This window comes from Sinocyclocheilus rhinocerous, unplaced genomic scaffold (assembly GCF_001515625.1).
Source record: "Sinocyclocheilus rhinocerous isolate Xijiao unplaced genomic scaffold, SAMN03320098_v1.1 scaffold28, whole genome shotgun sequence".
NCBI classification, from domain to species: domain Eukaryota; kingdom Metazoa; phylum Chordata; class Actinopteri; order Cypriniformes; family Cyprinidae; genus Sinocyclocheilus; species Sinocyclocheilus rhinocerous.
Genome location: NW_015652416.1, coordinates 1,476,093 through 1,501,034, shown reverse-complemented (window position 1 = coordinate 1,501,034; position 24,942 = coordinate 1,476,093). Strand labels below are relative to the sequence as shown.

The following is a 24,942-nucleotide window of genomic DNA, read 5'->3' as shown; positions in this document are numbered from 1 at the left end:
GAAGAAGTTTTTATTTACGAACTTTTAGGCCCACATATTTCTGAGAGTTTTTGATTCAAATCCACATTAACAACAAATAAAATTCCGGTTACATCGGAGTTTGGTTTATTCTGTAATTGTACTCATTTAACTACAATTGAATTAGTCCAAACTACAATTATTTGAATGGAATAGTGCACCTAATTATTGTTACTATACCTAATGATTAATGTATGACGACTTAACAAGTTTCATTTAATAAATAAAGCATTGCTTATTTCATGACACAGCTACAATGCTTGATTGACAAAAACCTTTCTAACCAGGGTTTGCTTTGCATCTAGTGGCATAACGCTGAATCGGTTGTTCTGCGATAAATAATAACGTGGGTTTTGGGATGCCGCTGCAACAAATGCACATGTATTGACGCAGTGTAAAGTTCTCTTATGATCACAATAGACATAACTTCTCAAATTCTGAAGAAAAAAGTAATACACACACACACACACACACACACACACAAAACACTCAAAAACCCAAGACATTACTGTGAAACTGGAGATAGACACATTTGTCATATATGTAACTAATGTGATAATAGTATACTCCATATTTTTCATATTGCCTTGTCATTTGATGTGTCATAACATCGTATCGCATTGTATCTTGTCCATCATCTTGTTTGCACAAGTCTGTGTGTGTGTGAGGCCGCTCTGTCCAGTATTAGACGCCAGATGACGCTCTTGTCTAACGGTCTCGCCCTTTTTAGCCCGGACCCTTAGATGATTTCCATACCGAGAAGTTATCGGACACGTTTCCCTGTCTATCAATAACCTCTTGGGGATCAAGCCAATTTATGAGTGGCCAGGAGCTGCACGTGATTCTATTTAAACATCCCATATTTGGGCATGACACGTCGTATCAAGAAAAAAAAGAAAATGATTTCCTCCACCTATAAATCCTGCTCTTTTTTAGGGCAAACCCAACGTCCTCTAGAAATACAAATAAAGCTCAATAAACAAATAAAACTTCTAAACAACTTATGTATACTTTATTAGCTGATTCCGTCTCTGCCGTGACCGAGTGCTTTTTGTGAGTCTCTCCAAGGTTATATTGTTTTGGAAATAGAATGAGCTCATACGTTGGAAAGTCGTTTTCTAAGCAAACGCAAGACGCCTCCTCTTGTAGAATGCACACTTTTGGCAACTATGGAGCTCACTCTGAGTTCCACGAGTCCAATTACGCTTACGAAGGACTTGATATCGGCGGATCGTTCAGTTCTCAAATCCCCTCCAACTCTTTGAAACGGGAGGCGATAAACACAATCGACCGTGCAAGGAGCAGTGCAGCAGTTCAGCGAACACAGTCCTGTTCAACTCTGGGCTCTCGTAGCTTTGTAAGCACTCACGGGTACAACCCCCTCAGTCACGGACTGTTGAGCCAAAAAGCCGAGGGGAATATGGAAGTTATGGAGAAGCCCAGCGGCAAGAGCCGCACAGACGATATAAAAATGGAGACTACTTCAGCGATAAAGCAACAAACTAATTCGACTCAGCGTCAGAACCAGTCGCAGCCGCAGATATATCCGTGGATGACAAAGCTACACATGAGCCACGGTAAAGTTACGTTTAAAGTTTGTTTTAGAAGAGAGGAAAACTGCACGCATCTCATCCTCGTCATTGCATCTCCTTCCTACCCTGTTTTGTCGCTCCATATTTTTCCTCTTGAGTTTTATAGGCCAAACGCAGGAAATAATAAAACTAGCGGCCGTAAATTTTATGACAAAGGCATCTATTGCTCGTAAACCTGTCCTGTTACTGTGAAGAGGTGATCTCCGGTCAAATTTATGGAGAAATAATTGGTTAAGAAAAGCAAAAAAATCATAACATGTAAATTTACGTATTATTTCTTGCTTTAAGAATTAAAGGGAGTTAACGTTATTTAGGCTAAGTGAAGTGGAATTTCAAACGAATCTTTGCATACACATGCATTATGTAAAGTACAGCAAAACTATTGTCAATTTGCATTCTCTAAATAGTGAGGCATTGCAATCGCAGTGTCTTTTTTGCTCAGCTTTTACAATATTTTGTGTCAGTATGTTCGTGGCCTTCTCACAGTTATGATTGTGTTATTTATGTGCATGATACTTTTCTTATTTCAGAATAAATAAATATTAGCGTCATACCACCTGTCCACTGTTTTCATTTTGGACTTCATAATGCTTGATGTTTTCATATTACATTCTATGGACTGTGTTTGGTGGCAACTTCATCAATGATTATGAAAATTAATTGTATAATAATATGCATGAGGACGACAGTCGAAGGTAACCCAATATCTTTCTGATGCCACCTCAGAATCTGATGGTAAAAGGTCACGAACCAGTTACACCCGGTACCAGACTCTGGAGTTGGAGAAAGAGTTCCATTTCAACCGATACCTCACACGTCGCAGACGTATCGAGATTGCCAATAACCTCTGCTTGAACGAGCGCCAAATTAAAATTTGGTTCCAGAACCGTCGCATGAAGTGGAAGAAGGACTCAAAGTTGAAAGTGAAAGGAGGACTATAATAACGTGGTGTACGGCTTCAGCTTGAAAATAAAGGCAGTGTTAAGCTGTACTGAAACAACAAACGATTTAAAATAGATTTTCTTGTTGACAACAGTTGATGTCTTTCATTTGTCTACAATATCATGTTGTTATGTGAATATGTCCATATTTTCAATATTTATTGATAGTGCTCCCTCCCCAGAGTGCGGGAGGTGCTTATTTGATTAATGTATGAGCTTAAACTTTATTTGAATATGCTTTACTAAAATCACTTGTATCAATAACCTACATAATATACCAAGGCCTGCATCCAGTTACGTTGACTTAAATGTAAGTGCAAATAATGTGGTGCTTTGCTTGAACATTCATCAATTTGCCCATTGCATTTTGATGGGACTTGTCTTTTTATCCATTGTACTTTCTGTCGTAAATACATCTATACAACTATAATATCCACACAAGGATGGTAAACCGCACGTGATGACAATGCAACAACTATAGTGTCATATTAATCGCTGTGTATCATGTTGTCTGTCAGCCAGCAGCCAAATGGTAATTTTCTCTTGACGATTATGTCTGTTTAAATACTGTGCAATCAGAACATTTTGCTCTTTTACTGTGTTTTTGGGGACTATTTTTTCAGGCAGGTACACTGACTTTTGTTTCTATACACTCTACACTTGAGGAGCATATATAGGGCTTCCTGTAACGACTGTAAGGAGTGGCTTATTGATACCTCTCATACCAAACAAGCTACACGACCTACTTTTGTGTGAACCGCATTTGTTCTATGATCCATTATGTCTGTTATTCCAACCGTTTGTTTTCGAAGTTTCACTGCTAAGCCACATCGATAATTTTCCAGTCAGTAATGTATTATTACAGTAATAAGATTAAATTGTCAATAGTGGCAACATATCAGAAAGTTTCCTCAGTTCTGGGTTAAAAGCCATCTGTGTCCAATAAAACGTCCAATGTGGTATCATTGTAAATAAACCTGATTAATCGTAAAGAATATCCTATTGTTAACATTATTTTTTTTGTCTGTTGAAGCAACAGGAACAAAAAATGAGTCTTTCTTTACACAATGCATTTTTGCACTCAAGGCCCGTTTGATAAAGAAGTTAAGAGAGGAAATCGTTCTGCGCGAATTTAATATGATTTTGATAAATATTCGTGCGTCCATCGAGGACCAAGTCTGAATGTGTATACTTCCACTGATGAGACATGATTGAATCTTAACGCTCTGGTCACTTATTTACAGTAGCCCTTAAACGGAGGCACATAAAACTTTATGACCCCAATAAACTTTTACAGCACTTCCTCTCACCCATCAGACACTGACAACTGTTTCCTTTTTTAACAGATCGGCGGAAGTTTACACAAACATTTCAAAGTGACGTTTTGGTACACAGAACTCATAAAAACAATAAGATAGTTTGCACACTTAATCAAATACTGTCCAACTAAATTATAAATACACGAATTATTTTTCGAAAATGCATTTGCAGTATGATACAGCAGCGTTATTAATCGTCCATCGTGTGAAGCACATAATTAAAGACGTTAAGAGTGAATTGCTCATGCTACTACATTATTGTTGAAATTTGTCATTTAGATAATGAGACATATGATGTCAGTCACCCTATGCGCCGAAATCATGTAATCCAGGCCCGTGTCAAGCAAAGGACACAAGAGCTTTGCCTGCGTGTACAAAATGCACATTTTCGACTGGCTCGTTCTACACCCAGGCTCCTTTCCTGTTTGTTTGACATATTTTAGTTTTTAATTCATGCCTTCTCCGCGCTCGATGTAACTTATTTGAAATGTTACGGAACATTTTAATCTATATATTTCTAAAGATTATGTATGACTGTTAACATTATATACACACTAGTCTGAAAATAAAAACAGGCAGCTAGTCAATTTATACTACTGTTTCAAAAGTGCTTTCATTTTAGAATCGTCTCACTCACCTATATTGGAGATTCAATGTAAATTTCCACGCTTCTTTCAATTTCTACACTCGCTTTCTTGACCGTATGGGCCACATTGCGAGTTACTGTGGTTACTATGTTGCTTTTTACACAAACCCCTCTTTTTTTAGCTCTCTTGCCACGTATTTTGGAGTTTTGAGGGTTATTTATGCCAATTGCCCAAAGCAGGACCAGTGAGTGGTGCAGGAAGAGCACGTGGGGTCATTAAAGTGGGTTTTATGGCCTGCAAGACCTGACAAACCCTCAATATATTTACATCATATATAATGTTAACTGTCCGTAATCGCAGCTGTTGGCTAGTCTTATCTCTGAGAGAACGGCTTAGAGCCTGTTAGTGTGGGTTAGGCTACTCGCGTCAGGGTCTGTAGAAGTTCGACTCTCCCAAATGGATCCCAGGCGGCTGCAGTAAGTTAATAATCTTGTTTTCCTCTATTTAATTAAATATGTACTTTCCTCCGCAACACCCTCGGGAATTAATCAAGGATGTAATTCAATAGTTCATGGAGAAATTGTGTCAAGTGATGCGCAAATGTGTCCTCATCTGTTCAGTTTTGATCAATTTCAAAGGTCTAGAGTGTACGTTTGTGCATTTGTATATTACTGTTAATTTGGCATTGATATAGAATTATTGTTCTGGCAAGAGCTTCAAATCTAATTCTGTATACCATGATTCTTACGTACTCAAAAAAAAAAAAGCATCTTAAAAGCATTGTACATGTGTAAAAACATTTGCCTTGGATCGTAATTTATATGCCCCTAAGTATTTGCGATCTGGTACCACAGAATGTGCGTATATAAAAATACCCCAATTTTGTACTCGAAAAGTGCTTAGTTTGTGCCTAGGATGCGTATGTTGTGTTAAAAGTGAAGGTGAAGGACTGTGAGAAGCCAAGTGATCTTGTATTGGTTTGCAGATGAGAGCGGAGAACATAGATCTTTAGATCGGACATAATGTGGGGTCATGTGCAGGGCAGAGAAGATGTGGTGTTGTGTGGTGGGGTCATGTACAGGGCAGTGAGGATGGTGAAGTAGAGTCACATGATTAACCAAAAATAAAACCCCGAAATGACTCTAAATTGTTCAAAGGCACATGAGAAAGTATATTTTATACAAAGCATATGACATTTTTTACCACTGTTATTTGTCGGTTTTCAACACCGGATATACAGTGGTCTTTATTTGACAGATGAGGCTCCACTTGACCATTATAATAATGGTATGAAAAGTTTAAGCCATATCTTACTTTATGATGTTGTGCTTGGAAACAGAAGAAGTCAGACTGCTCTGTTCATCCACTATGTTCTCTTTAATCTGTGCACTGTGATCTTTGCTGAGAGGAAACTCCACTGCCATCTTCATACTGCTGTGTTTCTATTCTGTGGAGGCCTGTGATATATTTTGAGAACTTAATTTAAATAAAAAGAACCAATGCCTCAGTTTTGGCTTTATTAACTAATTTAGGCCATTTTGCTGTGCAAGGGTTATACTTGTACAATACAATACAATACAATACAATACAAAAAAACAAACAAACAATAAATAAATACATTTTAAAAATATGTTTAAGGTTTAAGGAAAGGACATTTGAGTTGAAAATACAGATATAACACTGATTGTTTCATGAGGGTCTGAAATTTTTTTATATTTTTTTTTTAGCCATGCAGCTGAGAAATGAAACAATTGTTATAAGGCAGCTTTAATCACAAACTCAAAAGAGTTTTAATCAATAAAACTGTGGATCACAATTAATGTACCCTCGTTTTATGTCTTTTACCATTTCAGTTCAGTTTACCTTGTTTTAAACATCAAAAGAGAGAGCGAGAGAGAGAGAGACATTGTTTTGAAAAAATGTGAATATGATGAGTCAGATTTGCAAATATTTCACAAATTTACTTGCACAGTTTCAATATCAATCACTGATTGCATTTTGTGGTATCCAAACATAGAAAACAATAGAGTGTAAAGACCAGACCTAGCTCTGTCTTGTAAGGCTGTGTCTGGTTGTAAATACTGCTGAGTTGTAAATTCCATGGCATGCCAAAGTTCTTTCCTCCAGGCTCAAAGAAATGCCTTTTTGTTTTGTGTGTGTTTTTTCCAATTTATTAAAAGCAGTAGGAGGGGTTTTAGCTGATATCAAGTGTCATTTGTAAAATATTGAATTTGATAGAACTTCAGCTAGTATTAAGTTAAAGTTGGTATTAAGTTGAAGTTGATAAGGTTACTTGTATAAGCAAGAAATAGCTTAGCCTAAGTGTAAGTCTAAGTCTATCTTATTTGATATTCTAACAAAAACATAGATAAAATGATAAATGTTTACCAATCCATTGGCGGTAATCAATCATTATTGTTGTGAATTATACACACATGAATGTTTACAATATATTCAAGAATGTTACACATCACTTTAATAGTCAATTTCTATACATTTTCATTCATATCTTTAATTTTTAATGTCTATATTTCCCATAAATCAGAAATCTAGAAACATTTAAAGAATTACATTTAAAAAATATAAATATTTTTAATTGTTGCTTTATTATTATTATTTTTTTTACATAGATGCCTTTTTCAGATTATGTTGTGTTCATATTTATGTGTTTACTCAGTTATCTAAGAATAACAATGCTGACAATGACATCATATGAATGTACTCCACTGTTTTTATCACATCAAAGCAGAAGTGTATAGCTGATATCTGTTGATACCATTTTTGGCTCAGAGTAGGTGCAGGTTTTACTCACTCAAAGGTTGATCGAGGTGGATAATATTCCCTATTGTACACTGACTAGAATATGAATCAATATAATGTTAAATATACAGCATTTTACACAACACTTTTGTGATGGTTTGGAAAATGGTTAGTCATTCAGAGAATAAATGGGTCATGTGGTGTATACTGTGGCACAACCAAGCATCACAAACACATTCAGTAAATGTCTGCTGTTATGAAAAAGATAAACATAAACTTTTTATATTATCATTAAGTCTTTGAATACTGTGTCAAAACATTAACTGCCAATAGGGGGCAATAGTTTTATATTCCTCTGTTTTCATCTCTCCCAGTGCAGGTTACTCTGGGTTCAACATATTCTTTTGTCATCTACCAGATTACTATCTAACTTCCCATACATGGAAAACGGCAGCAGTTTCATTCAATACATAGATACCTTCAGAAAGAATGAGTAAATGACAAGAGTTGGAAATCATGCCATGGCATACAGAGGAACTAAACAAGGCAATGTTTTCAATTTTGGAACAATTCACGTTCTGTTTGTAGACAGTTCCTGTTTGGACAGGCATTTCTAAAATAGAAAACAGTACCTTTGTTCTCTTTGTGGATAAACTCTTCTTCATTCAGTGATGGATGAGGTGAATGAATGAAAAACAAAATTAAAGTTGGTACTTGGACTGGTGGTTTTCTTAATAAACCAGTGTCAAGATTTTGATTTATCGAGGAAACCTTTGGTCATGGCAACATGAGCTGCATTTGCTACAATAAAACATTGGTATGTAATAGCAAATACATTTTTGTATTAAATAGTCTAATGCAGGGTTTTGAGTTTACATTTGGCTCCATAGTGTTTAGATGTACCTTTTTGTGTACCTTTTTTTCCAGTGTTGAGCTTGGTTAATTGTACCATTGAGTATATACTGAACAACAGCTATATTTCCCTCTCTATGAATATAATATCGCTATATGTTATTTAATTACATTACTCTTATATTCTTTTCCTTGCTTTAGTATTAAGGATAACATTCAGATTAATAATTTTTTTGCCATTTATCTCGATGACAAACAGTGGCCCAACACTGTATGTGAATTCACGGTATGCCCACATTTACATACTGTTAATTTTCTTTTAATACTATGAGGCTGTAAACCAGAAAGAAGAAAACATGCCACATTCTTAAAAAAAGAAATAAAAATATCTATTCTGAATTGCCATGATAACTTGACCAAGTAAGAATTAATTTTAGGTCCTCCATTGTTGCAAAAATAACTACATTAATCAAGGAAATAGTTCTGAAAATAACCTGTGCTAAATACATAGCCTTGTCCTACTTTAAAGGATCATGCCTTTGGACAGTTCACCCTCAATGAGAGACAAAGAGAAGTTGTACTGAAAACATGAAAACATAATTATCAGTAAATATTTTAAATGCAGCTGTCAGATTAATATATGCAACTTTGTATTGAGTTGCAATTTTGGTAGACATATTTCATGCATGATTATTATTTTTTTTACTGATTACATAAACTTTAGATATTTACTCAAATATTAATTTAAATACTTACCAGGATAATGAAAGAGTGCATGATTTCCATCACAGCATTTCGATTATTGTAAATCTGTGTCAAACGCTTTATATTGTTAGAAAAGATATCCTTACATGCCTGAGAAGACAAGTATATTTAAGTTATTTATTTTTATTTTCTAAATTGCTTTCTTTCTTTTTAGCGCATGAGGAAATTGTGAACGTGAGGGTAAGGAGGACCTCATTGTTGCATTGGTAAGTCTTACCGTTATTTTCTTGTTCTAGTATATTCTTGTCCCATCTTGTTTCGCTGCGTATAAACACAGAGGGCAGTGTTCCCTGACAATAGCGGCGAACAACTAGCATATGCCCATGTGTCAGTGGCAAGGAGCTGTAGTTTAAGCTGTTTGTCGTGCTAGTGAGCCAATAAGCTCTCTTTAATATTTTTAAAAAATGTAGGCTAGACATAACAATAAATGTTAATACACATCGTCTGTTTATTTACATGTGGTGTAATCTAACGCCATATTTTAATATAGGCTACATTAAAATAAAACTAAATTATTACATATTACAACGTAAAAAACAAATAACAAATAAATAAAAGACCTAGGCTATTTTGTTCACAGAGAACAGACGAACAACAAACTCATAAGTTGATCCCACCTCAAATAATCAATGCTGTAAAATCATATTCATGATTTCTTAACAAAGAAAACTTGCACAATCAAGAGTACGCATATAAAACAAACCTAAATCAGGCTTTAAATGCTTAAGAGTGCAAAAGATAAAAATAATAATAATAAAGGCCTTGTACTTTTTATATTGTAGAACAACTTAGGTCACTTGAACTAAAATTGACTCGATATTTAAGACAATAAATATGCTCCCAAAAATGGAATCATTCAAAATTACTGCAAAGGGCATGCATTAAATATCATATAGGCCTAAAATGTCATTCATTCAAGCGTACACACAATAGATTCTGGTTATGGACAACTGGCATATCCTTCCATCTAAAATCACACCTTCTTTACATACAGAATTTTCATACTGAATTATTTTCCATCATCATCTATCTATCTATCTATCTATCTGTTTCTGGGTGGAATCACCTATATACAAATGAATCATCAGGCAAATTCGCCGGCGGTTATAGCTTTTTGGAAGTCTCTACATTATAACTAGTTATTGAGCTGGTGCAGGATCTGAGGCCATGTATGTGCAGAGGGAATTCATCGCTTTTCGCTCATCAATAACTCCTTGGCAGTGAACTATTGGAACGAGTCGAACGCGAGGGGTGAAATGCGGGTCAGGCTGTCTAACTAATATTAAAATGCGTCCGCAACACTAGAGCAGTGCCGAGTGGGTGGATAGGGGCGTTTTCAGGCCGGTGGGGGTGGACAAAAAAATCCCTATCACATCTGTAGGGTCTCGAAGTAAAATAAAAGACTTGAAATAAGGCAAAACGGCTGTTTCCGAGCATTTCATTAGTTAAAGAGTTAGGCCTATGTCCTGTCTGTTTGTTTGTTTTCCATATATTTAGGGAAAAATAAAAAATGATTACTACTTTTTCTCTGGTGGGTTGAAAATTGGATTTGAAAATGTGGGCTCTGCTGCTTATATATAGCCTACATGGATTCTAAAAAGTTTAGAATTTCTTTCCTGTTTTTCTACTTTTCTTTGATTTGTTTGTTTCCTTTTTTGTTTCGTATCTGTTCCTGTTTAGATAGCCTAGCTAAACTGGAGAGAGAAATGCAGGGCACGGTCTTGCAGGTTACCGGGCGGTCATATGGTAATAGCGTGCACAATAAACCCCAAGGAACAAAAGAAACTTATTTTTCATCAGTGCTGTCACGTGTCCGTTTTGTGCACAACATGTTTGAGATGGAATATTCAAGTGGGTGCTCCTATGTTTTCGAGATTTAATAGAATTTGATTGTAAAATTATTTATCGTTTTCCCTCTCATGCCCACTCACTCTTTCATGTTCTCAATATCATTTACTTAACCTATTGGAGTGTTGAAATGTGATATGGAAAATATGAAAAAAAGCAGAACTCGTCAAAACACATTTAACCTCAACGAAAAAAATAAATTTCTCATGACATTAATTCTGTCATAACGTAAACAATTTTTGTTGAATGGAACCATGTGTTTGTTGTACATGTGTTTCAAGTGAAAAGGCTAATAAATTAAGTGTTCAATATAAATAAATAAATAAATAAATAAATGTGATTCTAAATAAATAAAAGCATTTCCAAATCCGTCTTAAGAAAAAAGTAATTTGTTGGTCTCACTACTGATTGTCAAATTTTACTGCCATATTATTTTTGAGCAATTGAAAAATAAATAATTAAAAGGATAAAAATAAAATTAAAACAAGTAAAACAAAGCAATTAAAATTTTTATTTTTACGTTTTTTTTAAAGTAACGACTAACGAATATTACTAAAAATATATTATTGTACCAGTTCCCTAGATATTAATTCTGACCAAATTTTGTAAATACCAAACAGAAACCTCTCCCCAGAAAATGCTTTAGCCCCTATTCAAGATGATGAAGAGGTCATAGTCAAACCTGACTTATTTTGTACGTTGAATTCTGTTTCAAAACTTCCAGTAGAAGAAAGGCCTGTCAGTAGTCGTCTATATGTACCCTGTAGAACCGAATTTGTGTCCAAAACATGAAAATCGCAAATACGTCTCTACAGGAATACATGGGCGACGTAAAAGCCACGAAAGCCAAGTTGGGTTTGTATTCGTCTCGATCAGAGGCACGTGACTTTGCATGAAAGTCGTGTGTGCTTACTATCATAAGTAGAGGAGTTTGAATGAACAGGACTACTATGAAGACAAAGATACTTAGCCAAAATTGTACAGGTCGTAGAGGCGGCCATCGATGTAAACGGATAATTTAAAGCCTTTATAGCTTAATTAAACACCAAATCTCCTCTCAACCTCCACATTTTGCCTGAAGTCGTGGAATCATAAGTTAACTGTATAAATAGGCTAGAATTTCTAACATAGTTTCACTTGGTTCTTTTATTAACTGTAGCCTATATAAATAATAGGGATAACGACATATTAGACTATGTGCCAATTATCCAGGAAATTTTCTTTGCACTGGCATATAGCCTACAGATTAGAGATAAGAGAAAATATGCCAATTTTAATATATTTATTTGCCTTCATGTTAAGAAGGCTAACTTGCTGTAATAAAAAGCGTGGTAAAATAGCACAGGATAGTGTTGTGTAATTATTAGCCGTATTTAAGTAGCCTATATCTGATCCGTTACTGAAGTTTAAATGCGATTTTTTTATTTATTTAATTTAATTGTTATATTTTTAAACAGCGTAATTAGCGAAAATCTTTTAGGTAACAGCACATGCACAAGTTAACTGAGAAACATCTCTAGGTGCTGTGGCATGATCCGAGAAGATTTGGCCATTGTGTATGAGTGTGTGAGAGAGCGAGAAAGGGGAGAGAGAGAGAAAGAGGGAGAGAGAGGGATAGAGAGACTCAAAGACTTCGCGGACAATGGCGGAAAATTGAAGGTATATTTGCGAAAGCTGTGGTTCCTTATCCGGGGACTACATCGCCCCATGCCATTGGGCCATCGTATCACGTGGTAAAAGTAACTTTACAGGGTTGCTCGCTAGTAGGAGGGCTTTATGGAGCAGAAAAACGACAAAGCTAGAAAAATTATTTTCCACTCCAGAAATTAATGATCATGAGCTCGTATTTGATGGACTCTAACTACATCGATCCGAAATTTCCTCCTTGCGAGGAATATTCGCAAAATAGCTACATTCCCGAACATAGCCCCGAATATTACAGCCGTGCAAGGGACAGTGGCTACCAGCATCACCACCAGGAGTTATACCCTCCGCGGGCAAGCTACCAGGAGCGTCCGTATAACTGTGCAAGCATCCCTGAGCCTGATACGCAAAGAGGACATGGACTGCCTCATGCGGGGCACCTGCTCGGAAAAGGGCAATCTGCCTCATGTGAGCCCCCACCGTTACCCCTGTCTCCTGCCACCCCTCCGGCTGCATCCTCCGCCTGCAATCAAGCCACCCCGGAGCATCCCAACAGCTCAGCTTCTGCCAAACAACCCGTAGTGTACCCCTGGATGAAGAAAATTCACGTCAGCACCGGTAGGCAACTTGAGCGTATTTCTCTTAAGCACTATAAAGCTCGCCCCTCATCCTAACTCTCTCTCTCCGTCTGCCTCACTCCTTTTTACACTCATCCCCTGGCCAGCCTCTGCTACGATAGGATAGAAGCCTTTGAAATGGCACAATTGAGGCGGATTTACGACTAGGCATTGGTAATTACACCCACCATAAATTTTATAGCCGAGGTATACTCTGGGCAGTCGTATCACCATGTGGCTTCTCTTGTTATGAGTGTGCGAGAGAGTGAGGGAGATCTGGGACCAGAGAAAAACTAAGCTTTATAATGTTGCATTAATAATTCAGTGCTGAGTCCAATGTGATTTTAGCCTTATTATAGAAAGCTAACTTTTAGATATTTTAGCCCACCCTCATTTCCTCTGTCGCCACCATTTCTCAATGAAAGACACGCTTGTTTACCCTATCCTTCCCTCGCTGCTTCTTTTCTTTTCTATTCTGTTCTTTATTTCTTTCTTTCCCTTTGCTTCTCCTCTTTCCAGTGAACCCTAATTACAATGGAGCGGAACCCAAGCGGTCTAGAACTGCTTACACTCGCCAGCAAGTCTTAGAATTGGAGAAGGAATTTCACTATAATCGGTACTTAACACGGCGAAGACGTATCGAGATTGCTCATTCCTTGGTCCTCTCGGAAAGGCAAATCAAAATTTGGTTTCAGAACCGCAGGATGAAGTGGAAAAAAGACCATAGGCTGCCAAACACCAAAGTCAGATCCTCTTCCTCCACGGGCATTTCCTCCGGGTCCAACACAAGCTCAGCGGCTGGCGTTGTGGCGGCAGCTTCCACCACTAACACCATGTCAGCCTCCGAGGACCTCTCCGGAACCGAGCGGGGCGAGGATATTACAAGGTTATAAGAGAACTATTTCGAGGAGAGATGGGAAGATCAAATGACTGATTATTTATAAAATATAATATATTTTGTTTTCGTAGGTATCTTGTGCGTAAAGGGGGTTCCTTTAAGTCCACAGTTATATAAAATGCATGTTATATAGCATGGATTATTGCGAATACCTATGGATTATTTTTTACGCGAAACAGGGTTTAATTTATCTAAAACTGAATCAATATGATGTTTGTTTGTTTTTGTTGTTTTTTTCCAAGAGAAATGTTTTGGGCGAAGCAGGATATGGACATTTTATTCGAATGTTATTTGTGGGCCTTTCTTTGCCCAGCTGCCAAGGTGAAGTGCACAACGAATCTATTTATTTCTCACTTGAGAGAGCTGGTACGGTTTTTTTTGGTTGTTTTTTTTGTACTGTAAATGAAAAACACTATCGTGGGTATCGATAGGAAAAAAAAGATCTTAAACGTCTTTGTTTTCTTTAAATGTAAATCATGCTGTGGGTTATCTGTCGTATGGAAAGGTTAAGATTTTAAATTATCATTTAGTTTTTGTTGTGATGGCGTTGTGTTTAGACTATTAACAGCAGATTGTTGTGAGATGCAATAAAACCAGTTTAGTGTATTTGTGCTAATTATATTGGTCAATAAAACGTAAGTGTCTATTAGTTTTACCTATACTTGAGTGACTTTTATTAATATGCAATGTAGATTAAATTTCCGTGCATAAATAGCGAAAAAAAATCTCTATAATTTTTAACAGGGGATGCAGAGACTTTCAGGTTAGTAGTCAGTTGCATATGCAGATGTAGGCCCAAAAGTAAAACAATGTTATCCGTACATTTAAAAATCTACGTGGTGTCAGTGGGGTTGCAGCAATCGTTCTTGCAGAAAATTAATTAGACACATTATTTCTGCCATATACAACCTCTAATATCTACAACGCAGTCTCTCACATTTAAGCGCTCGGTTTGTGTGGGTTAGCATGGGTTATGTACCCATCACTTTCTCACGTATGCTTTTAACGTGGCACATAAGTCGGGCCTTTTTAGTAGGGACCATATCGCTTTTCATTCCACAGGATGGCTTGTTATTATTCATTATACTGTTTTCAACATGGCTGAAAATGTCTCTAAAAATCAATTCCAGTATTCAAAAATGTCCTGCACTGCTTCTATTTTTCCACTATTGATTTCAAGCGTTATGAAGCTGAGAAACTAATTCAAGCAATTCGTTTTATTTTGTGGATAAACTAAACAGTGAAAAATTGTTAGATATTGAGAATGTAAAAATAGGTCTAACAATTTATGGACTTAATGGAACATTTTTTAAATGTGCTTAGTTTTGTTGCGTTTAAATAAAAATAATCTGAAATTCGTTAGTATTTAAATTAATGCTAATTAATCTTGATATGTTCAGTTGCAATACAGTATGACAAGATTTATTACAAAATAACCGTGACTAATCACGATTGCAAAAATACGTGTTATGGGATAAGTGTGTAAAGAGACAAATGCTGTGACATCGGTCAGCTATGTCCATATTGTTATTTTTAAAGAAGCAATTTGCATGTTGTGAAATATAATCCTAGTACCTCGGTTTTTGAAAGTTCTGATTCATGCCACTCCTCTTTGTGTGCCATATTGTTATTTTTAAAAAGTGGCGCTAGATCGTGTTCGAAGCAACGTCATCGCCAAAGCGGATAGTAGGAGCTAGACACACAGGGCCAAAATCTGCACGCTGTGGCCTTGCCAGTTACAATGCTGCACAGAACGCTCCCACATGCAAATTAGTTGAAATTCTATTGTGATGTTTTTGTTTTTTTCTAAATGCACAAGAATATATTAAAATTTAAATATTAGAACACTTAGCGTCTCTATTGATATCAATTCTCGAAGAAGAAAAAAACATGTACAGAAAATAAGGAATGTGTTTGATTAATTGTAAATCGGCCTGACTTGAATGAAGATTACACAACGGCTTGCTAAGTGGGGGGCTGAGAAGCACAAAGGAGTGAGTCATTTTAGACCATCAATCAAGTCCGGCAGCAATAGTCAATTGTACTTCTAATTTATTAAGTTGTACAGGCACTAAATAGTGCACAAAAGCGTCACTGCAAAATATGTTTCAGCGGATAGTTTGTCCAAACCTAAATAAGAAGAAAGGCACTGGCCATCGTCTCAGCCTGGCCATGACTTTGGAAAGGCACTTGAAAAGAGTAGGTGCAGAACTGCATTCAGAGACCTTTATGTGACTGAACAGCAGAGAGAAATGAATGTGCACGCCTAAATCGTAGCATCCCGGCAGTCTCTTTCGAGATGCTGTCGCCTCCATGTCGCGAGGCTGAAAAGGTACTTTATTGAAGTTTGTGGCAACTAAGAAAAGTCGAGTTCAATTTGGGGACACATTTTCTGTCCCATTAGTTTCGTTTCAGCCGGGTCGGCCGACCTCTCCCACCCCTTGACCCCATTGGCTCTCTCAACGTGTACCTTCTGTGTGCACCCTCACAGGCTTCCTGGGGTTCCACCGGTGCTCTTGCTTTCATTGTGGGTTTTTGCTTATATTGATGTGCCAATAGAAGAAGAAGGACATCTGAATGTGTTTCTCCTTTGTTGCTTTGCACCGTATGACCTACGAGATCGGTGAACTCTGAGACAAGGCTCTTCTGTAGCGTGCGACCTTGTAACTTTTTCTTTAGGGGACATCCATTTTCGAGCTGTTAGTGTAGTGCTGGCCAGTCTCTAAGTAATGTTTCTACCTTCACCTAAATGGGAAAAAAAAAAAAAAAAAAAATTTTTTCTTTCACACAGGTTTGGAATGACATGAGTAAATGAAAGAATAAAAAAAAAAAAAAAAAAGTAATTACAACATTTTTGTAATTATAATAATTTAATGTAATAATGTAATAATTTAGTTTCTGTTAGTCTTTCATTTTGCACTTTTTCCCCGTTCATTATTTCATCATTCTGTTCAAGTGTGTGTCAGTGCCCTTGTTTGCTTGTGTATTTAAGTTTCTCTCTTTCTGTTCATTATTTTCCAGTTGTATACATTGATTGTGTGGATGTGTTGCTGTTCTCTCTCTTTGTGGATTATTGCCCTTTGGATGTATTAAAGATGACCTTCTACATTTAACTTTGTGAGCTCGTGTGTTGTACAGCAGCAACTCGTGACAGTTTTTAAAAAAAAAAAAAAAAATTTATTCTTTACCATTAAGACAAAATAGGCATATAGTTCTAAACAAAATATCTAACAAAAGTGGCCGGAACATGTAGACTTGTACAAATAGATTTTTGTATTGACTATTAAATATTTAATAGCAGGTTTTGTGTTAGTCAAACAGGTATGACAGCTTTTGAAAACATATAAAACAAACCTGTTTTCGTGAAACAAACAGCAGTGTCATTTTAAGAATCCTTTTCTCATGGGGAGCGCTGCCATACTGCTGACATTGCTTGATAGATTTCTGACATTCCACGGCAGATGTAAAGCATCATTTGTGTTACGAAAAAGCATTTTAAAAGAAAGAGAAACACATAAATCACGTTTGACTTCTAATGTGCTAAACTAATATTTACATTCATAAACCAAACAAACTGTAACGTTTAGGAGACAGGAGATACGTAGCCTATATGAAGTCATCGCATGTGTTTTGTGGCTGCTTGCCACAAGTTTAATTTTTGCATGTATAAATCTTTATTTAAAACAATATTTAGTAGCTATTCACACACTGTAAAAAGCCACCTTCTACGTGATCTGACCCTTAAAATAGCTATTTAACCGAATTCAGTGTGGTTGCTTTAGTCGTATTATAGGCTATATATATATATATATATATATATAAACATGAAGGACATACTAAACTTTTTTTTTTTTTACAAGGAGTGTTGGTTCATTGGAACATATACTACAGAAGACACTATCTGACTAATATCAAAAAGTTTATGTTAAAATTTTATTTAATTGTAACTTTAATCGTTTTGGTATTTGATGAAGATGATCTTCAGGCACATACTTTAGTGCTCTGTGCTGCAGTGCTTAGAATATTATTTTATTTTGCTGCTAAATAAGACGTAGTCTAATTAGGTAACAAGTACAAATAATTCCACTTTTTTAAGCTGTTAGAACAGTATTATATTAGATATATTTTCCCACAGTATTTGTTGATGGCAATTAAGAAATGCACCGATAGTTGCAAAAACAGTAGGCCTTTTCCAATACCTCATAACTGATCCCAATAACTTAATTTATGCAGAATGAGCAACATGGCGTCAGCAGTTGCACTAACCCCTGTTTTCCAATAAAGTTACAAATCACCCTCTAAAGATCGTCTTCGCTTCTGTCGTACATTATTTAATGATGGTGCTGTACCGTTTCCAAAACCAGCACAGGTCGTTTGTTACAAAATAAAATGTAAATACAACTTTAAATTACAACCTTACAATATGACAAAAGGCTAACTACAAAAATGGAAATGTCTGCAGTTTGTTAAAGAAGTTGTCCTGTTGTCCAGTTGCTGTAAGTTAAGAAAAATATTGAATTTATTATTTTAAAAAATGTCTATATTTAAAATTATTTAATGTTTATGATCATTTCGAGTGATTATTACTTGTACATTTATAGGCTATATATGTATTTATATAATATTGTATAAATATATATATTGTATAATATTTACTTAAATAATTATAAATATAAGAATTCAGAAAATAATTCAGTATAATTATAATTATAATATAATTCAATTAATGTGAGCATCATACCAGATGCGATCTGGCAGTGGTTAACTTATAACACTATATTTGCTAGCCATAAAAATCATGGAAGGACACGGTCCCATCCGCACTGTAGTGAACTGTACCGTATAGGGAGGTGGACATTTCTTTGTATGCGTCCATAAATCAAAAAGATGATTGAGGGTTTGCCCTGCAATACAAGTAGTGAGTGCCACGCTGCACAAAAACTGTTTTGCTTAGGTTTTTGAACCTGCCCTTGCAGGAAGAAGAGGAGGAAGATGCGAGCAGGAAGAGCAAGAAGATCCTCACCTGTCTGCAGAAACGCGCGTTTACCAAACACTTTTTTAAAAATGCATTTATTTATTGTTCAACATAAGTGTGGTAGCAAATCACTGTTTAAGAAATATGCACATACATTATCTAATATTTTTAATTTGTCGTCTGTAGTCCTAAATTGTCAGATATTATTCAAATGTTTTTTTCTGAATACAGTTACAGTTGTTTATGCTTTTATTACTAGTTCATATTGACTTAGTGATTGCAGTTGCACAGTAATGCACATTTTTTGTATTGTGTCAGTGTTGAATTGGAGGAGTTCTCTTTACCTTGCATATACTGTCAGACGAGTGGTTTAAAATTGTCGTTAATCTACGAACATATTTACGAGGTACTTAGATAACGAGGCTTTCGGGGAACATAGTTTAATTTTAAAGTATCCTAGCACTTGCATAGCACTTAAGATCTGCTTTCGAGCAACCGATCTCATAGAAACAACAACTCACCTAAATGGGAAGTGAAGAGCTACACTTTGCGTGTGTTTATACTGAACCTGACACTGACACTGACCCGTTAAGATATACAAGTTACCATGTTAATTACTCCACAACACATACAATTATAATGAGAACAGCTGATTGTTTCTTTCAAAGAAGTAGTTAAATACTAGTAACGAGTCATCTGTGTGAATTGATCTGGTTGCCCTGTAGTTAACTTGTAGGATTTAAATTAAGTTTTTACAACGCACCACTTTTTATATAGCCCTATTTGATCTAATCTTTTGCCTTGCCCATTGGTTTACCTATTCTAATTTCCATAACCATGGTGCTTTTCTTGTACAGCATTTCTCACGATATCTTACTGAAATATGATACACGTTAAAATATGCATCTTTCATAATTTAAAAAAAAACGTTAATAAATGAACAATAAGAAATTAGCATTACAAGAAGGAGCCACGTTGTGTGAAGTACTGACGGCATTGTTATTTCGGCTTTTTATTCTAAAATGCATTTTTGTCAGCTCTTTTTGTAAGATAAGTGTCTTCTCAAAGCAATTAAGTTAGTGATGAAATGTGTAGGTTCTTAGCTTTGTTACGAGGTCCTCTGTGTAAACTGAGCTGTGGTGAACGACGCAGAAAGGCTCAGAGTTGAATCGGGGGTCACCATGCTATTTTCCAGAAATGTCGCAGTCCTTATACTGAATATCCATCCGCTCGACACATGAAATACATAAATACAGCTCTTGCTCCAGAGATAAATGTCCTATGTGAGAGTTTAACCATGGCTTTGACTTTTGCGCCTTTTGTGCTTTTTTGCCACATTTTATGCGAAACGAAGAACATGAGCGAAGAAGAGTGTCTGCATTGCACTTAACAATCTCCATAATCTTTGTTCTGATGTCTCGCCCCTTAACCTTTACACTCAATATGACCCCAAATGCAATGCCTAATGGCCACCCAAACTAAAGCAGACCGAGAGAGGAGACACACGACAGAAAGAAAAAAAATGTTTTAAAAAGACATTTTTGCCAGAAACTGAAAAAAAAAAGAAAGAATTATGACGCAACAAAATATTGTCAAAGTGTACTCCATGGGACAACAACATAAATTAAATGCTTTTCAGAAATATGATTGAATGAACCTAAAACACCATCGAAAGGTAGACATAGCTCCGTCGTCTAGGTTGTGATTTATATTAAGAAAAATTTCATCCTACAACATCAAGACACCCCTGAACTGTGCATTAAAAATACTACTAATAATACTTCTTTATCGCAAAAAAACACATAAAACAACACTCCTAATCCAGTCACACGCAACGCATGCTAGGAACTAGAAATCCATTAGCTAGCCCATAAACTTGTGCTAATTGAGAACACGCCTTAACTTCTGGTTAAGTGTTAGACAAACAAGCATAAGTGGTAAATGCAGAAACCCCTTTAATGATAAAAGTCTTGGGCGCGTTTTGGGGTTTCCCGAAAGCATGGTAGGCCTATAAATGGATCGTAAAACGATCTTACAAATCATCTTAGAATTATGGGCTATTTTCCCAAAGCATTGTAAATAGTAGCATGTAAATCGTCGTAGATCAACAAGCGTTTTGGAGAAATCGGAGCACTTGCATCGTGAAAAGTCATGAAGTCACCTGCAGGAGAAGGCAAAATTACAGCTAAACCTGATAAAGTTACAATGACTACACTTTAGCAGTACATAATGTGACTTCCATATCAGGATTTATGCAGCATGTAAAAGCTAATTCATTAATTAAACATTAACACAAGACCGTGTAAGTGAAGTGAAAACCCCGTTTACATTTTTAACGTCAATATGCAATTTCCGGTGTTCTCGCACTTTTTCCGTGTTAAATTATTAGTTACTGGTGAAAGTTTTGGCCATTAGTTCTTTGGATCTGGCTGCCAAGCAAGTTCTACGTAACAAAGAACAATCTGCTTGCTGGTTTGAAAAGAGTCCTCAACCCATTGCTTTGCTGTACAAAAAATAAAAAAAATAAAAATAAACGCAAAGCGTAATTTTATTTAGAATTAAGATTATTTTAACAATAGGGTACCTTTTTATTCGTGAAAGTATATTTATTTCTTCCTGGATTACTAAAGGCATGATAGATTAGTGTCTGATGAAAAAGATGAGTGATCTTGTGATCGGTTCAAGTTGCCAGGCAACAAGAGAGTCGCTCACTGAATAGAACATCCATTATCTCTAAAAGTTCCTGATTTTACCGAGTTACCGATTGAAGCTACAATGCGTAACCTGTTTTTTATCGAATTAACCTGTAGTCTTTTACCCCTGTCTATAGAGTCTCATTACAATGAAGAATTCGGCGTATAATGGCACAGGGGCAGTTTGTTAATAATGCAAGTCTGAGAATGGTCGTCATATGAAGGGCCACCTGTGAGTATCTCTTTCTCTCTGTCTGTCTTTCTCTCTTATTCTCTCTCAGTCTTCCATACTTATCTTCATGACACTGGTCCACTTTACATTGACATTTACATTTAGTCATTTAGCAGACGCTTTTATCCAAAGCGATTTACAAATGAGGACAATGGAAGCAATCAAAATCAACAAAAGAGCAATGATATACAAGTGCTATAACAAGTCTCAGTTAGCTTAGCTTACTTTAAAATGAAACAAAACAATATTGTAGAGCAGTCTTAAGTAGAGCTTATTTCTAAGTTTCAGGAACTCTTGAGAGATCTCTCTAAATTTCAATAGTTTTATTTAGGTTCAGATTTGTTTACAGCAACGCAGGGCACCAAAGACATAAATCTAGTCTTTGCTCTTCAGAGACAGACCCATTTGTATGCATCGTTATAACCAACAACATCCTCTGTTCATTAAAATCCTTTCCTGGATTTACTCTCTTATCTGTCTTATGCCTAAAAACCATTAGGATATTACTAATGTTTATTAAAGAAATTAATCCATAGCGTTGTGCAGGAACAATGAAAAGATTATGATTTTATGAAACGCAAAAGGTCTGCTTGTAGATTTCAATAACATATCTTACATACAAAAGAAAGAAAGAAAGAAAGAACTATTCACATGGTATCAATATTTGTCTTTCATCCCCCAATACAAAGTTTTAAAATATTTTTTTCTCCAAAATTGTAGGTTATGTCCTCAACATTTGGAGGTAGAGAAAGCATCAGACAGCTGTATGCAAACGGCCATTTGTGCATTCCATTCATTTGTTTACTATTTCCAACATTTGCCTCATTGCCGTTTTATCCTCTTTAGAGAGCCTGCTTTTGCATGAAATGGTTAAAGCGATGTTATTATCGATGTTTTATGCAGCTGTTTGTGTCAGCAACCACAAGAGCGCAGAAGGTAGGGAGGAATTATAAAATGGTTGACACCCAGAGCGACCGGCGCGCTTTTGTGATTTTATTTAGAATTAAGATTATTTTAACAATAGGGTACCTTTTTATTCGTGAAAGTATATTTATTTCTTCCTGGATTACTAAAGGCATGATAGATTAGTGTCTGATGAAAAAGATGAGTGATCTTGTGATCGGTTCAAGTTGCCAGGCAACAAGAGAGTCGCTCACTGAATAGAACATCCATTATCTCTAAAAGTTCCTGATTTTACCGAGTTACCGATTGAAGCTACAATGCGTAACCTGTTTTTTATCGAATTAACCTGTAGTCTTTTACCCCTGTCTATAAAGTCTCATTACAATGAAGAATTCGGCGTATAATGGCACAGGGGCAGTTTGTTAATAATGCAAGTCTGAGAATGGTCGTCATATGAAGGGCCACCTGTGAGTATCTCTTTCTCTCTGTCTGTCTTTCTCTCTTATTCTCTCTCAGTCTTCCATACTTATCTTAAGTAAACTTTTATAAAGGCTACTATGGAGGTGGAGAAATTAATGTAAGAGCTTAAGGACACAAGTCAGAAACTTTCCTCATCCACAGTCCTAAAACACAGACATCATTACAGGTCACGCACGTTTCCAACGCAAACCCTTTTTAAAGTTCACCAGTTTGCACAAGTTACCAAACAAACAATAAATAAAATATATTCACTCTCACATCACACTAGTTGATTCCCTTGTAGCCTAAACGAAAGACTGTCTTGCTGCAACTGAGAAGTTCCCAGTGTCACAGTATAGATGTACAATTGTGTATTGAGGCTTTTGTCCAGTCCTCCGGGGTGTCTGCAATGTGTCTAAACATATGCGGTCATGAGGAGGTCACTAGACGTGCTGCTGCGCCGCAATGATTAATGTCATCTTCTCTATAGAGAAATGGCATTCGTAGATTAACGTTTTCTGTACAATATGGTGAGTGGTTCAACTAGGCATGTTCTATTGGAGAGAGAGAGAGAGAGAGAAGTATTCACACAGTATCGATATTTGTTTAAAAGTCTTTTATCAAGTTTTAAAATCTTTTTTTTTTCTCTCCAAAATGTTTAGGCTATGTCCTCAAGCGTTGGAGTGGTAGAGAAAGCAACAGACAGCTGTATGCACCGGCGCTTTGTACATTGCATTAATTTGTTTATTATTTCCAGCGTTTGCCTCATTGCCGTTTTTATTCTCTTTAGAGGGCCTGTTTTTGCATGAAATGGTTAAGCGATGTTATTATCGATGTTTTATGCAGCTGTTTGTGTCAGCAACCACAAGAGCGCAGAAGGTAGGGAGGAATTATAAAATGGTTGACACCCAGAGCGACCGGCGCGCTTTTGTGAGAGAAAGAAAAATGATTTATTGCCAGCAACGTGGTTCAAACAGAGTTCACTGAGAATTGTAGTGTACCGGCGGAGGCGCTGAGTTATGGTCTTGCTGAGCCACTACATCAAAGATTCCTTTTCAGATTTAGTGAATGGACTCAGCGGCATGAGACAAGGGAACAAACTTACTTTAATTAGAAAATTCCCAAGATCACAGGCGACTTTCAAACAATAAGGGAAGAGTTTGAAATATATGAAAGGTACAAGGGGGACCATAAAACCTGCAGAAGAATAATAAAACCCTCCCTATAGCCTCCACCACCACTTCCAAAAATATGAATAGTAATAAAATAAAAAATGCATCGAAATTGTTTAAATAGCATTTATTGAATATCTAATTCATATGTGGTTATGGAATGAGTACACTTGCATTCCTTGCACACTCGGGCGCAGTAATATTTCATGTTAATAGCGCTGCAGCTCTGCAGAAGCCGGACTTGTAATATGCATAGTGAATGCTTCTATTTGACAAGGCTTGTGACAGCAATTCACTGAACTCAAAATAACAAATCGTTTTTAGGAAAAGATTGATTTTAGCCTTACAACCGAAGAGGATAGCCCCATGGCTCCTTGATATTCTTCTTTAATAAACAGTACATGAATGGTTATGATTTGACTAGTTAAACCATCCGAAATGAAATACAAGGCTTTTAAATTGCTATCATTTTTACCGCCATTTTACACGTCATTGTTTTAATGCAGTCCAAAGTTATATTAATATGTGTGAGCACTGACACGACAATTTTTCACAAACATACCTGGCCATATTGGCAAGCCTTTATAGTCTCAGAAACTCGAGAGCTGTGTATTAGCCTATTATTAACATTCCCTGAAGAAGAAAAAAAAATCCCTGCAAGAGAAAG

The 24,942-nt window shown here is 36.2% G+C and overlaps 3 protein-coding genes across 5 annotated transcripts in view; all 3 read left to right on the top strand.

The window, feature by feature from the left end:
• The window catches only part of LOC107714998 (homeobox protein Hox-C3a-like), a 40,016-nt gene that overhangs the window by 8,212 nt on the left and 6,862 nt on the right, over positions 1-24,942 (top strand). For 2 of the 3 annotated variants that reach the window (XM_016521015.1, XM_016521012.1), the window contains exon 2: positions 8,989-9,040. The gene's annotated coding sequence lies outside the window, so the exon portion shown is untranslated. Of the gene's footprint in view, positions 1-7,927; positions 8,035-8,988; positions 9,041-24,942 lie in introns of those variants that run through there. The other variant, XM_016521013.1, reaches the window with a different exon arrangement.
• Positions 1,109-2,551, top strand: LOC107715000 (homeobox protein Hox-C5a). Its single transcript, XM_016521017.1, has 2 exons — positions 1,109-1,595; positions 2,337-2,551. The coding sequence occupies exons 1-2, from the start codon at positions 1,109-1,111 to the stop codon at positions 2,549-2,551; spliced, it is 702 nt and encodes a 233-aa protein (XP_016376503.1).
• Positions 12,325-13,858, top strand: LOC107714997 (homeobox protein Hox-C4a). The gene is made up of 2 exons (XM_016521010.1): positions 12,325-12,944; positions 13,463-13,858. The coding sequence occupies exons 1-2, from the start codon at positions 12,512-12,514 to the stop codon at positions 13,834-13,836; spliced, it is 807 nt and encodes a 268-aa protein (XP_016376496.1). The 5' UTR covers positions 12,325-12,511; the 3' UTR covers positions 13,837-13,858.

Coding starts and splice junctions, on each gene's coding strand:
- LOC107715000 (XM_016521017.1), top strand. CDS start 1,109: ATGAGCTCATACGTTGGAAAGTCGTTTTCTAAGCAAACGCAAGACGCC. Junction 1,596..2,336: donor AAAGCTACACATGAGCCACG/GTAAAGTTACGT, acceptor ATGCCACCTCAG/AATCTGATGGTAAAAGGTCA.
- LOC107714997 (XM_016521010.1), top strand. CDS start 12,512: ATGATCATGAGCTCGTATTTGATGGACTCTAACTACATCGATCCGAAA. Junction 12,945..13,462: donor GAAAATTCACGTCAGCACCG/GTAGGCAACTTG, acceptor TCCTCTTTCCAG/TGAACCCTAATTACAATGGA.